The 15,512-nt window shown below is 37.3% G+C and overlaps 2 protein-coding genes across 2 annotated transcripts; both read left to right on the top strand.

Moving 5' to 3' along the window:
• Positions 1 to 2,193: 2,193 nt before the first annotated feature.
• Positions 2,194 to 2,526, top strand: LOC125209912. Its single transcript, XM_048109487.1, has one exon. The coding sequence runs from the start codon at positions 2,194 to 2,196 to the stop codon at positions 2,524 to 2,526; it is 333 nt and encodes a 110-aa protein (XP_047965444.1).
• Positions 2,527 to 9,941: 7,415 nt separating this feature from the next.
• On the top strand, positions 9,942 to 10,571 carry LOC125209910 (transcription repressor OFP14-like). Its single transcript, XM_048109485.1, has one exon. It carries the CDS (start codon positions 9,942 to 9,944, stop codon positions 10,569 to 10,571), a length of 630 nt encoding a protein of 209 aa, XP_047965442.1.
• Positions 10,572 to 15,512: the final 4,941 nt, after the last annotated feature.

Genomic DNA, 15,512 nt, shown 5'->3' with positions numbered 1-15,512 from the left:
CAAAGTGGATTAAAATTAATTGCAGCTTCTAAATTAAGGGAAAAGTGGGGTCATTTTTTATACTCCCAAGATAAAATGTCTAACCGGGACTCCTAATGGCGGACGGATGAAAATGACCAACCGGGACTCCTATTCGCGGACGGAGGGAGTATTTAATTTCTAATTGTTATCATCTAACGAAATAGTAATAATTATTCGCATCAAATTATTTTATTTGTAGTATTAAATAATTTTCTAATAGTAAAAAAATTTATTATTTTGACACCATGCAAGAATTTAATTTCAGTATACAAATTTAAATCGTTGTTCCCTAACATTTTGTCCATTAATAAAAATATAAAATAAAAGATGTATAAATTTCAAATCTTAATTTTGATGTTTCTAAGAACTCATGCAATTAAATTGATTTATTAATTTTATAAATTTACCAGATTCAATAATGTTTTGTAGTATAAAATTAAGATTGAGTATTAAAACTATTAAATACCTATAAGTTTAGAATTTAAAAAATATTGTATAAATTATTTAAATAAAGGTTAATTCATTATATTAAATTAAATTTAAATAAACTAATATTATGTGAAGTTAGAAAGAATAATTCAAAAGCATATTTATGTAATGAATTTAAATAAACTAATATTATTTAATAAGCTGTTTGGAAATTTACGAGAGATTGGTGAGAAGATTTGAGTATATATTTGCTTAAATCAAGCTATCCATAAATATACACATTTCTAAGGAAGTAATTTTTAAATACAAATAAATGTTTCATATGCACAAGGGTAGTGTGGTATATGTACATAACACAAATTTAAATAAAAATCTAAAACAATATAAAATAACTATTTTAACCTCATTATAGCCTTATGGCTTGGAGACATTATGTCTCTAAAACATTTTCCTTTTAAGAGTTATATATGCACCAAAATAGTAATTCGTCAAAAAATGAGTCAACTTTCGAAACAAATGATTGGCAACAAATTTTCCAGCACATAAATGGAGATGAATAGTCTAAACAATCAAAGCCAATTTACTGCCAAATGCAATTTAGTATTTATTCAAGTAATTAACGTAATAAAATCAAAGTCATAACAATTCTTACATATAATTCAACCTTTGTAAAAATGGTCAAAATGAAAATAATGAACCTTAAAACCAATTTTTGATTAACCATTCTCAACATTAATTTTTCTGTTGCAATAAGCAAAATGGACACCAATAAGAGTCACATAGGTTGAAACATTAATTTATATACTAATTTTTGTTATAAAAATGAACAAAGTATCCTTCCCCTCTGTCTCTCTCTCGCCGTCTAATAGTATCGTAATGTCGTGATTACAAATTTACAACAGTGAAATTTCCTACATTCAATTTTATCATTTTTAAAAAATTTATAATTATATATATCATGATTGGTCAATGGTGAGACACCCTCTCATTTACTTCCACTCATCTTTTTATTCATAAAATCAAAATAGGAATTCGTCAACAAATGAGTCAACTTTCGATAAATGATTGACAACAAATGAGTCAATTTACAATTTATTCTGTTATTAACATGATAAAATCAAAATCATACTATATAATTCAACTTTCTTCTTTTTTTGAACAATTTCAACTTTCTTAAAAATGATAAAAATGGAAGAAAAGAAGTTAACATTTAAAATCAAATTTTGATTAACCATTAGTCATTCACAATATTAATTGATCTGTTGCAATAAGCAAAATTGGACCCCAATAAGATCACATAGATTAAAACTTAAATATACACAATTTTTTGTAAAATAGCCTTTACAATTATACATCAAGATTCCCTTTATTTACAATTTTAAATGAAATGTGTTTGTTAACTCCAAAAACCCTTCACCTACGTATATAGAAAACAATCCATTTATATAGAAAATACTAACTACGAGGACGTTCATTATAGAATTCAAGATGATAAGCATAAAAGCAAAAACAAAGTTTCCCATGTGGTTAAAATGGATTTGAGCTTGAGTAATTGTCAATTTTACCCCTCAAAAGTTGGCATGTGCCATTCTTTATATTGAACATAACCAACCAAACATATGATTCATTGAATACAAAGGATCACATATACATAGTAACAAGAAAAAGGGCCAAATTAAATCCCTATCTCCACACTCACTATATATTCCCCACTCACAAAACACACACATACACTATTCAAGAATGGATGAAGAGCACTGGTTGAGCCATGAAAATGCCTGCTGGCCCAGAACCCACTCGAGCCTGAAATACGACCGGTTCACGCACTACAACGTTGGTCCAAGAAGATCAAAAGCTCCCATTTGGAGGCAGATTTGGAGGAAGTTCAGGAAAGAGAAGAAGAGGATCTTTGGTTGTTCTAACTCAATGAGGTTCACCTATGATCCACATTCTTACTCACAAAACTTTGATCAAGGCCCTCTTTCGGCCGATGATCATCACGTTCTTTTGACATCCTTCTCCGCTCGTTTTGCCGTTCCATCAAGAATCTTTGATAACCCTAGATTCATGGTTTAGTTTCATCACTTTTCCATCCAAGAAATAAAAAAAAAGGTTTGGTATGGGAATCTATATTTTCTTGTATTTTTTGTGTTATAGTATTACATGCTTTAATTTGATATTTCTTGATTATTTGGAATCATGTTGACGTTTTATCATTGTGTTGATGTTGATGCAAGTGTTTAACACAGACAGATCGAATCAAGATTAAAGTATGTTGAATACCTTTTTCATTCATTTTCTGGATTTGAAAAAATGTGATTAAACTAAGTTAGTTTTTAAATGATTAATTAATTGAGTATTGAATCATCTAAGATTTGCGTAATGTGGAGAAAGTTTGGATTGGGATTGGGAATTTTTTTTCGCTTGTGGATTTAATTCATCTTAATTAGGGGGCAAGATTTTAGAGTTAACTAAATATTGTAAGAAATCTAAATTCACTAAAAACTTTTTTGTATACTGAAATTTCTATGTTAATAATTGATTAAAATCAACTATACATTAAGATCTCGTATTTATTAATAGTTTTTTTTTCATCGAAAGGAATTTAAAGGATATAAAAATGTGTAAACAATAAACCAACCAAATTAGATATTGGATCTTTATTCATAGTAATGTTTTTTAATTTTTTTATAATAGAAATTCAATTAGGAATGCTTAATTAAATTTCAGAGGGGTCGATCTGCAATTAATGAACATTACAAGAGAGTGAAATCAGCCGAAACGATTGACTTAAATTGTGTTGAAACTGAATTGTTAATTGTGTGGTAACGGTAATGGAAAATTTATAGTACTATTATTCTCATTGGATTCCCTTTTTGTCGAATTAATTAATTAGTGGTACCTCGTTGGTTAGTCCATTTAAATGGTGATTATAAATTTTCCCTTTTAAGAATCCGTAGAATTCGGTGATTGAAAGTTGGTTCATTGTCTACTGAACTATGCAATTTAATTTTCCGTTTAGGTTGTTGGGAGTGGGTGAAGTATAAATACCATATGAGATTTCAATAAAAATAGTGCTTATCGATAGATAATATCAGTCGTTTTACTAATAGATGGATGGTCGCCAATGATAAATTCTCTGATGAATCATAGTTGGATCACGGATTTGGATTTTCTGATATGACTCAAAGCAAACTAAGAGTATTGTTCTATATTAATGTTATAGTTTTTGAATAAAGTTCTTTACGCCACGGCACGGGATCCAAATCCTTGAACCACTGGCCGGCTTTGTGAGAAATCAATGCGGCAAAATCACTAACTGCATTACCAGAGGACTTGTCTGTTGGAAAAAGTATTGACAGGAAAAAAAACTATATTTAGTGATGCACATGTTCGCCAATCAATTTTCTGACAGACAAGTCTGCTGATACATATGTTTACTTATTGTGCTTCCATTAGTAATCTATTAATAATATTTTTTCCGAATATTGTAAATCTGCTGTAAGTATTTTCACCAACACTAATTTTGTGACTCGAAGTGTATTGATATCTATAAGTAAACCCTGCAATTTTTTAGTGTCTTAATAATTCTTTTCAATGATTGAGAATTATTAAACATGGGTTTATATTAAATTTGTAAGTTGTTGGCCGTCTTTAATCCTGTATGCAGGAATTAACATCGCGTTTCATTTTGGCCAAAAATAAGAAAAGTTGTAATTTTGCAAACAAATACATGTGGAGGAATTAAATTTATGGTGAAGAATATGGAGTATATACTACATTTAATTGAATTAGAAAATTATGAGCTTAATTAGTTCAATAGGATCATATTGCATCATATATAATACTACATAATAAGGAGTATATAAATGTGTTTATTATCTGTCTGCATCCATGTTTGTATACAACCTTGACCTTCCATGTGGAACTCAAGAAAATCAGGAGATTCATAATTATAGTAAATCATAGCATCAGATATGAAAGCAAGTTGTCTTGTTAGAAGTCAAGCTATCATTAATGTGATGAATATTTATAATGATTGGAAATTTCATTACTCCTTTTCAATCCATACTTTTAATTCCAATAAGAAAACTAGGACAAAATGTTACCTTAATGTATGATGAACTTGTAATTTTTGTGGGTGGCTGAAAATGTTAATTATATTATTTGTTATTTATAATATCATTGCAATGTAATATCCTATTGGGACATCCCACTGTTAAGGTTACCAAAATATAATTCTTATATTTTGAATTTTTTATTGGAATTAATTTGGATCTTACTGTTTCCAAAATTAGTATTTTTATATAACATCAGCTAAATTAATTACAATTGCAAAAAAAAAGGGAGGAAAAATAGAGACAAGCAGTTTTTGCAAGTAGATTAGCTTGACATAATGAGTGGACCACTGAACTTTTATTCATCGACGTGTCTTTATCAAAAAGTGGTGATGAGCCATTGTCAAAACCAAAGAGGGTGAATTGGTGGCATGTTCTGTAGGATTAAATGCTCAACCGATTTGCAGTTTTATTAATAATGACTTGATGTTTTCATCCACTCTTAGCTAACTGTAATGATGTCTAAAATTAAGACTCTAATCAAACACTAACCATGCTAGTTTTGGCTCACTTTACCTAATTGGCAGTATGATGAACATTCTCTGAAGCACGCACCACACATTGAGGATAAGATTTTATGTATTAGGCCCCAAATCCAACAAATTGTGGTGGAAAACAATGAGTGAAGTAAGTGCCACACACACTGTAAGAGGACCCAAATTGCAAGTTTTAGACGAGAAAGAATTTAAGTCAAATCATACCAAATCATCAAGTAGAGAAGGGATAACTCCTCATACATTAGTAGCATCAAACTTTCCCAACAAAACTGTATTAACAAACACTTCGAATGGACCATCACTTTAGTATTCTTTTCAGCACCATGAAGTCAAGAATTGCACTATCTCTACTCTCTTACAAACATCATAAAAAACCATCTTTGCTGCTAGGATTCACCGACAAATTATCATTAGACAACTACTATACTATAGAGCATAAGCAAGTAGCAGATCAAAGTTCACATTCTCACAAACTTAAGAAGAAAAAAACAAGAAGAAGAGAGAAATGGATCCACATCAAAGTTTGAGACCAGGGAGTACTACTTTTTGTATTATTGTCTTTATGGTTATTGGTGAAATGTAAACATATTCAGTTTTGTTGTTGTGGTTCAAGTTATTGTTGTTATTAATTAGGTGTTTTAATCTTAAGTTTATTTGGTTACAAACTTGTTAGGTTATCACCATGCATGTTTTAAATGTACCGTGTATTTATAAGCTTTATTTGGGATTAGTTAAAATTAGGATTCCAATTATTAAGTTTCGTGACTATCATGTTTAGTTTAAGGATTCATAATTTGTGGATTATGAGATACTCACCATGTCTGGTTTAATTTAGAGGGATTCTTTGAAATAAGATGTCTTAGTGCGAGAGTACCATCACATTAATTAGGAAAACTATGTGCAATGGGATAATTTTGACCAATAATCTCTTTAGTGAGATTCGAATTCTATAACCTTTTCTCCATAGTATTCAAATACCAAAGGAAAGTGAAGCATAAGTTATATCAGAAGGAGGCATAATGTTACCGTCAGCCCAGAACCAGTCGGTCCCGGTTCCCAACTTGCGATTCCGGCTCAAAAACTATCAGATTACGGCCAGTTTTGCTGAGTATGGTTGTGGTTCGATGGTTTTTTGGCTTTCGATGTTTCTTTTGTTGTAACATGACATGATATAAAATAAACTACAAAAAATAAAAATGGAACAATAATTAATGGAGTAATTAAATAAAGACCATTTAAATTGAAATTGATTTGATGATAGAATATTTACAGATTATAAATTGAAGTAACATACAAACTTCTAAACTATAAAACAAAGACGGAGAACTATATAATGCAGAAGCATGTGAGTTCTAGGCACAGCGACGACAAGTTGACATATGAGGCAATGGAGGTTGAAACGTATGGCGCCATGCACAAAGAAACACTTGCGAAACTTTAGCAAACCGTTTCTTTGTGCAAAACGCCACACACTTCAACCTCCGCAATTGCATATGACATCATGTCGTTGTGCCTAGAAATCACATGTTTATGCGTAGTTTGGTTCTTCTTCTGGCATAGTTAGTTTACTTCTCGTCAGATGGATTATCAGTGTCTTTAGAGTGACCAACGGAATGACAGATCGAGCATAGAATAAGAAAATTGGTAACTGGTAGGTGCGGCCGTGCAGGACAGGACCGGACCGGATGCATGTTCTTATCATGTTTTGTTTATTTATCTTCCATACCAAACTACCCCTAAGAATATAAAAACAAAATTTTTGAATATACATAGAAACCAAATTTGAATGCCAGCAAAAGACTGAACTTACTTGATGAGATGAGACAAGCAATGCAAGAATCAACGCACGAGAGCGAGGCCACATACAAACTGCAGTCTATGAAAATTGCTCCAACGTTGCGGCCACTATCAACAGATCACTCAGCATCAACGTGTACAGAGGCCTATACGCAATGAGGCTCTTCGACTTCACCACTCTCTGGGCGGTGTCTATGTGAGACAGGACTACGAGGACTGCTATCACAAACGAGCAGATCACTCGCGTCTTCTCTGAGGATAGGATGCTGTTGTTTATGTCCTTTGGTGTGACCGAGCTCAGGTGATACTCCAATGGCTTCCTCACATGCTTTTCATCGACTGAGTCGCTTGTGGCCACCAGCGCCGATGATGATCTGTTTCTTCTATGGAATGCGGATGGATTTTGTTTGGGGGAATCCTCATCATTGTCTGTGCTGGGCACATCCTCATCACCATCTCCACCTTGAACAACAATTGGAAAAACTCTGTTTCAACTATTCAAATACTGCTATCAATCATTAATTCCGCAATTAAACTTTCAAATGATGAATCTGACATGTATTAAGTACGTATGAGGAAACACAAAACAGAGCATATCAATTTTAAACCAGCAAATCGGTCGCCATCAAACAGAATTGAAGAACAACTGGAAAATCTCAGTTTCAAATTCAATTATCAATCATTAATTCAGCAATTGTACACTTAATTGAACCGAATATTACACATTTAAATGCTGAATCTCACATGTATTACAGATGAGGAACCACAAAAACAGAGCCTATCAATTTTAACCCATGCAAATCGGTCGCCATCAAACAGAATTTGATAAACTCAGTAACGAATTCAAATATCAATCATTAATGCAGCAACCGTACATTTAATTGAACCGAGAGGAGGAAACACAAAACAGAGCCCTATCAATTTTAACCCATCAAATCAGTCGCCATCGAGCAAAATTGAAGGAGGAGGCGCATGAAATAGGAATTAATATGAAAAACCTAAAATTAACGAATTGAATTGAATTTGGGGGAGCGGACGCGATCGAGGAACAAATGGCTCCGTCCGGGTTCAGAGGAGGAGCGCGAGTGCTTGGGCAGATCATCTGTGCGAATATCGGAAAATGAAGACGATTTGGATATGGCTGTGTCCAGATTGTGGATCCGACCCGTTATCAACGCCATGCGATCCATCTCTCGTGATTTTATCTTCTTCCTCCTTGCCTCTCTCTCCATCTCCATTTCTGTCTTAGCAAATTGATATTGGTTAAATTAAATTAAATAATTGGCGGGATGAATCGGTTATTTCATGCAATGAAATCGAACAAATTACTATTCCTAGATCCATCGATTATCATTTATCACATTCGAATAAGTGTGATTCCAAATACGTTGCTTTCAAGCTATACAAATTCTCTAGTATATATTACTCGGTCCGTATTCAAAAAATAGTAACATTTAAAGTAAGAAAGAGGAAAAGAAAAATGAGTAAAGTAAGAGAGGATGAGAAAAAGATGTGAAAGTAGAGTTAGAGGATTGTAGGGTCCATATTCTAAAATAGAAAGATTCCAAAATTTCTATTTTTAAGAAACGGCCTAAAATAAAAATAGTTGTTATTTTAAAAAAATAGATGGAGTAGTTCATATGTACCTCCATTCATGAGAATTAGTCATGTATTTTTCATTTTAGGCTATCTATCCATTTTTTGGCAAAATTTTATATTTAATGGACTGGACTTCTGATACGAAGTGGAGATTGTACAAGCACACAAATAGGGAAGTGGTTTGGCCAAGTATGAGTCAGCAGGATAGTCCCTCAAACGATGGCGCTATTGAAGCTAACCGATGGAGAGATATGGGGGAGACAAATTAGTAGATTGTTAGGTTGTTATTTCAGCTTCTTTATTCCTATTTTGTTGCATTAGTTTTCTTATAAATAGAGAGGACCCCAGACGTTGAAAAGCATCTTGGGAAGAAGATCAGTTTAGGACGGCGTAGCCGTAGGCCTATGCGGAGGATTCTTTTGTTTCTGTTTCTCAGTTTGCATTAGTTTCATATTATAATCGAGAGTTTTCCTTTCTACATATTTATCCCTCTTTGAGTACTCTTATCAAGTAGATTGCGTGTTGAGTTTGTAGAGCAGCTCAGTAGAGCACCTGCTCACCATTTCGTGTGTCAGCCTTTTACTCCTATCAATTTCATTTTTTACTAACAACTCTAATCATTTTTTTCTTATTGTCTCTTTTACATTAATAACAATTTTACATTACATTCCGAAACGTTTATTATGAAGACTATATTTTGTGAATGGATGTATTGTTTAAATTATATTATTGCAATTAATTATGGTCAATTACTAATTAATGTTAATTTTATTTGGTGTATAAGGAGTTTGGCGATGAAAATTAAGAGAGCACAATATTATTAGTAAGATTTTGAAAAATAAATTAAACATACTACTATAAGTTCTGATTATTTTCAAGGGTTGTTTCTACATTCTAATAATAACATTTTCATTTAACATATACACGACACGACATCATTCGGATTTCGGGGGTTATAAATATTACGGGTATATTGGTAGAAATAAATAATTAATAATTTCTTTTATTATTGTATAGCGTATGATTCTTATTTCAAAGAATGGGCATTATTTTTGAAATCCAGTGAGCACATTCAGAAATCAGATAGATAGCTATAATCATTCAAAACATATAATATCACATGCATATAGTTTTAAGTTGACATAATCAAATTTCACATTGTATGAGTCTCCGTAAATTATTTCAAATTCTCAAACCATAAAATAGATATTCATAGAATCATAATTGAATAAAAAGCAGAAAAGGAGTTTTACCCAAATTTTAACAAAACATACACAGTAAATATTTCTATTACAATTACTTACCTATCTCTATTTTTGGTCAATAGAAAAACGTCTATTATCAAATAATTCATTCATATTATATCTTCTTAATTGTTTTCATTCACCATCTCCAAAAATCTAACTATATATATGAGGACTCTCTAATGCCAAACTCTTTTAGTTTTTATAATTTTAATTTTTTTTGGGGAGAAAAAAAAATGTCATCGCCATTCCCAAAATCGCTGAAAAACTACTTCTCAAAAATCACAAGCCCTAGCAAACAATCCCCCCTGAGACGGCGGAAATCGCCGTCGATAACTGCCGGAGACGGCGGAGATCTGTCGGATGTCGACAAAAGCCTATTCGAGGATTTCGGATCGCTCTACCGAGAGGAGTACGAAGAAGGAAGCTCGCTTCCGCTGAACTCGCCGCGGCCTCTCCGCGGATCGGGGCGGTTTTTCGTGGAGACCGGATCGTCGAGGAGTTCGCGGATAACCGACGACACGTTCTCCTCCTCCGCGGCCTCGTCGACGTCGGAGGAGCAGGCGGGCGGGGACTTGGCGGCGGAGGATTTCTTGGTGCTGCATATGGAGGCGCCGGATCCGTACGATGCTTTCCGGCAGTCGATGCTGGAGATGGTGGAGGCGAGGATCGATCTTAATCGGAGCGTGGATTGGAAGTTTCTAGAAGAGCTGCTGTTTTGCTATTTCGACATGAATAAAAAGAAATCGCGTAGGCATATTTTGCGTGCTTTCGTTGATGTGGTCGTGTTTTTGAGACAGATCTCCGGTGATTCTCAGGAAAGTCTGCCGCCGGTGGACGACGGAGAGTTGGATGAGGAGATGTAACGCATGCATGAAATGTGGTGAAGAGTTTAAGTGAAGTGTACTAACTGACTTTGTTAAAGAAAAAATGGCATCTTTCGCTAATGTGAATGTCAACTTTATTTATCAGTACTGTCACCATATATACTTTGTATATGAAGTATATAATGTCGTTTATAGTTGTATATGGAGTAGTATCATTTTATGCTAATGTGAAGCCCATTTCTAGCTATATACACGGACAAACATAGCTCTGGGCAAGCCGCCGCTCCAACAAGGCTTGGCCGGCACTAGACCCAGTACCCATTGCCAATGTCGCTACTGCCGCTCTTGCCTTCGAATGGCAGAAACGGAGTGGTGCGCGGAAAAGTATAAGGGCTCATGTGTTATTCTATTATTAGGATTCGGCCTTATATCTATGGTAGGTTGACAATTTAATATTAGGATTTACCCTTATATATGGTATGATGACAATTAAATACACATAAATTAATCATATACATAGGCAGTTAAAATAAAAATTAAATGAATTGATATTAAAAAAATATCACAAACGTGTACTCCGTAGGCCTATAGACTAAGGGTCCGTTTGATAAGAAAGGTGAGATATAGAAAGATATGTAAATTAAGATAAGGTTGTCTCCGGCGGCGCCCCTCCCATTCGCCCCTCCCACGCGCCCTTCCCATGCCACGTCAGCACTAGCCCCTCCCATGCCACGTCAGCACTAGCCCCTCCCATTCCACTGCCACATCACTAGCCCTTCCCACTGCACTAGCCCTTCCCACTCGCCATTCCCACAATTAAATTAATTCACAATTAAAATTTAAATTCACGAAAATAAAATGTAAATTCACGGAAATAAAATTCGACACGAATACGAACGGGAAATACGAAAATTACATTAAATTACATAATTTAAAAAAATTACATAATTTAAAAAAAAAACATAGTAAATAAAATTACATAATCCCCTCGGCTTTCACTCCTCCTCCTCGTCCTCGTCCCCGTCGCCCGTGCCGCTGCCACCTCCGACGTCCCCGCCCCCGATCTCGATGCCATCATCATCAATGGGCGGCATCCCTAAATCGCGCCGACATCGGTCGACCATCTCCTTGCACAGCCTTCTCAAGACTGGATCGTGCGTGTTATACCACTTCAAAGTGATCTGCATCAGGGTCTTCGTTTGCTGCGCGCGGGCGAGGCTGTCGTCATCTTCTCCGGCGGGGACCTCCGATTCGACCTCGTAGGACCCGCTGCCGCTGCCGCTTCCCCTCGCCATCCGCTGCGCAGCCTGATGTCCCATCGGGCGACGACGACGGCGAGTGTCTGTTCGTGGTAGCGGGGCCACTTCATCGGCTTCGGGGAGCTCGTGCGAACCAGCACTGCTGCTGTACTCACCGGAAGAGTTGATCTTCGTCCGCTTCCAGCCCGATTCGACGCCAACCGCAAACTTTTGCGAGTCCTTGATCGCGAGAAATGCCTCCCGCTGGTCAAACTCTTTGATCCCCAAGTCTTTGCTGGGGTACTGGGCTAAGGATTGTCTCCGCACATCATCCTCAGACATGCCGCTGCTTACCATGCGCATGTTGTTTTGGTAGATTGAGGCAAAACGACTGAGCTTAGGCCTCAACCGGAGCCACTGTTTCCGGCATATCTCGGGGATGCGAGGCTTCGCCCCAGGCGGTTTGTTGGCGCAGTAGGCGGCACCGATGCGATGCCACATTCGGTCAACATACTGGCTCGCTCCGGTGTAGGGATCCTCTACAATACCGACCCATGTCTTCGCAAGCGCGGCATTTTCCCACACGGTCCAGATCGTCCTCCGCTCAGTCTCATCCACACCCTCCTCCCCTCCCATCCCCGTGTGTGAGGAAGAGCTCGGGACTTTGCCCTTGCCCCTACCCGCGCTCCTGGCCGTGGCCTTGCTTTTTCTCCGGCCCCTTACAGGCCCCGCCTCCTCCTGGGGAGTCTCACGGATCGGTGATAGCCCCAGATCCTCAAAAGAGAAAGTCTCGATGCCGGCGTACTGAGTCTCCGGAACAGAAGAAGGGGAGTCATCAGCCAACAAATCTATATATGGCCGATAGACAGATTCCCCAGGCGTCCTCGGGCTCCTGTGCTGCATCGACCCACTCACCGACATATTTGGCGGCGTATCGCTCATCCCCACTGCCCCGGGCACCATCCCTCCCACCCCCGCCATATTTGGCGGCATACCGCCCATCCCCGCAGTCCCACCCATCCCCGACATATTTGCCGGCATACCCGCTGCCCCCGGCATCATCTGACCCATTTGACTCATCCAAGTGTACATATTGTAGAACATTTGGGGAGTCATCGTCGGCATACCGCCCATCCCCGCCATCTGGGGATTCATCCCCGTTTGGGGATTCATCCCCGCAACATTTCCCTCAGCGCCGATGGGAATCGAGGGTGTGTTCCCTCCGCTCGTGGTGGGGGAGTTTCTGTTGTACTCCATTGTAGTAGAAATGAAATGTGTAGAGAGAGAGAAACTTGTTAACACAAGTGGGGTGAATGAAATGAATTTGGGGGAGCCCTATTTATAGAGTTTATTATTTATTAATTAAAAAAAAAACAAAAAAAAAACAAAAATGTCGGACGTCCGAGTTGGGACGGGCGACCTTCGCCACAGTGGCGCCCGTCCCACTCGCCCGTCGACGGGAGGGGCGAGCTCATCGCAGGGGCACTCGGGACGGGCGTGGGCGCCCTTCCCGCACACTATGGCGCCCGTCGGGTCGCCCGTCCCCGACGGGCGAACGGGAAGGGCGCCGTAGGAGACAACCTAAGTAATATGGGCTTTGTGTCAATATATGGCCAGATAAAATTTTTACGTTGTTGTTTGATAGGCGGGATATTATCTAAACTTATGTATTAGATAACACATGAAATAACATAATTGCCCTTTTTTAAAAATGTGTCGCAGTAGGAGTTTGCCTAAAGAAACGTAGCAAACCTCAGTGTGAATCCAAAATCCTTTTAAAAGCAATTTGTTTAGAAAATCAAATATGCTCATATAACCACAGTATCATCACTACTTTTGAGAATCAAAGAAGCATTTGGGACCATTTGAATGAAAAAAATCAAAGTGAAAAATTGGTATACAACAAAATCATCACTGCCACATCTTTGATTAACAAAAAACTGAAGAAGAAAATACTAGTGGTCACAGACAATCAAAGAGAAACATCAGTTGAACTAATTAAATAGTCGAAGAGAAAAATCGGTCAACATACAAGAACATCTTTGCCCAGATTTTTTCATCATCTCGAAAAAGAAACAAAGAAACCCTCAATTCAGATTTTAAAACCATATTCGTCCAATTGTAGAACCCATGGGAGAAACCCATCCCACATTCGAACCAAAATCGGAGTGAATCGCACCCCACAGTCGACGTGCCTCGAAGAATTTGCCAGCCATGGTAGAAACCCAAGCCATTAATCAACGTCAGCCAGCGATGTTCCGACGGTGTTGATGGACGCCACACCTCTGTATTTCTCTCCCTCTGCCTCTCTCTCGCTTGCTAATGATGGCATCGCTGGTGGGCGACGTCCGCCGGCTCTCTCGCGCCCTTCGTCCAAATTCTTCCTCACCCGAAATCCGGTTTGGCCTCCCTATTTCCGCCTCTTTTCCTCACAGTCGGCTTGGGTTCGCCATCCATGGTTATTTTCCGGTGGTCTGCCTCTTTGAGGTCATCGTGCGGCGTCTGATCGAAGAATACTCCAGCCGCGTTGCATCGTTTTCCTGCTGCCCTCTGGCAATCGAAATCGTGCCTCCAGATGCGGTCGTCAACATTCCTGCTCCACGGTGGTATGAACTTTATTGAAGAAAGGGGGAGAATCATTGGAATATGGGAATGGGATGGGTGAAGAGTGCTAGAGAGAGAGGGTAGAATCGGATATCTTGACAGAAAAGTGATATAACCCACCAAATTGGTAGGATACATTAGGGGTGGGTAGGTGATGCACTTTTTATTTGCACTATAAATACCTGCAAGTATACAGAGTAGGTATAGTATAGCAAAAGGTTAGTACCGGGTATCGAACACGGGGAAGATGTACACAAAGTGTCTATCTTCTACTAGAACTCAATTACTATCTGGAGAAACAAAAATTTTTGGAAACTTTTGAAAACAGTAAATATTAAAAACAGTAAACAACTAAATGCAAGCAAATCACGGAGAGAAAAGTATAGATATAAGGGGAATTCCAGGGATGTGCTTTCACTTTTATGGTTATACAAATTCCAAACTACAATACCCTAGCACAGTTAATACTTTGAAAGGACGAGTCACCTAGCTTATGCTCATGCGATACAAACGTTGATTACTAACATTAGGGTTGTCAATCCTAACACGTAACTCCAAAAGCTCCTAAGACCCTTGAAAAGTCCTCACTCTCAATTAACAGTGCCGTTTTAAAGGAAGCTAACTGTAGTGTCTACTAAGTGGATCTAACTCGCTAGAACTCTGTCACAGTTATGAAGCAAGTTGTATTGAATCATACATAATTGTGTCACTCAATTATGAAGCATCATGATTAACTTAGGGAAGAAACAAAGTAAAAACAAAACGGATATTAAATAGAAAACGGAATTGTATAACCAAAGTTGCTACTAACACATCCCTAGAATCCTATGAGTTTAGTTACACATGACTGAATAAACTAAAAACATAGATTGAAGGGAAAGCAATTTGAACATAAAACTAAAGCAAATAAAACCCGTAGGTTGAATCCTTGTCGTTCTTGATGTTCTTGAAATCCTTCTCCAACTCCTTGCACAATTGAAGTACTCTAGCTTTTGATCTCTATGAATGTTGCAAGTAGTCACTCTCTTTCTCTATGAATGTGTTCTTGTTGTGTGAAAACTCCTTTTGATGAAGCTTGAGGTCCTATTTATAGGGGAAGATTATTCCTCATCATAGAAGGAAAAGATCTTCAAAGTTT

This window comes from Salvia hispanica, chromosome 3 (assembly GCF_023119035.1).
Source record: "Salvia hispanica cultivar TCC Black 2014 chromosome 3, UniMelb_Shisp_WGS_1.0, whole genome shotgun sequence".
Taxonomy (NCBI): Eukaryota; Viridiplantae; Streptophyta; class Magnoliopsida; order Lamiales; family Lamiaceae; genus Salvia; species Salvia hispanica.
Note: the sequence above shows the minus strand (reverse complement) of the source record. Positions and strands in the feature narration are given on the sequence as shown.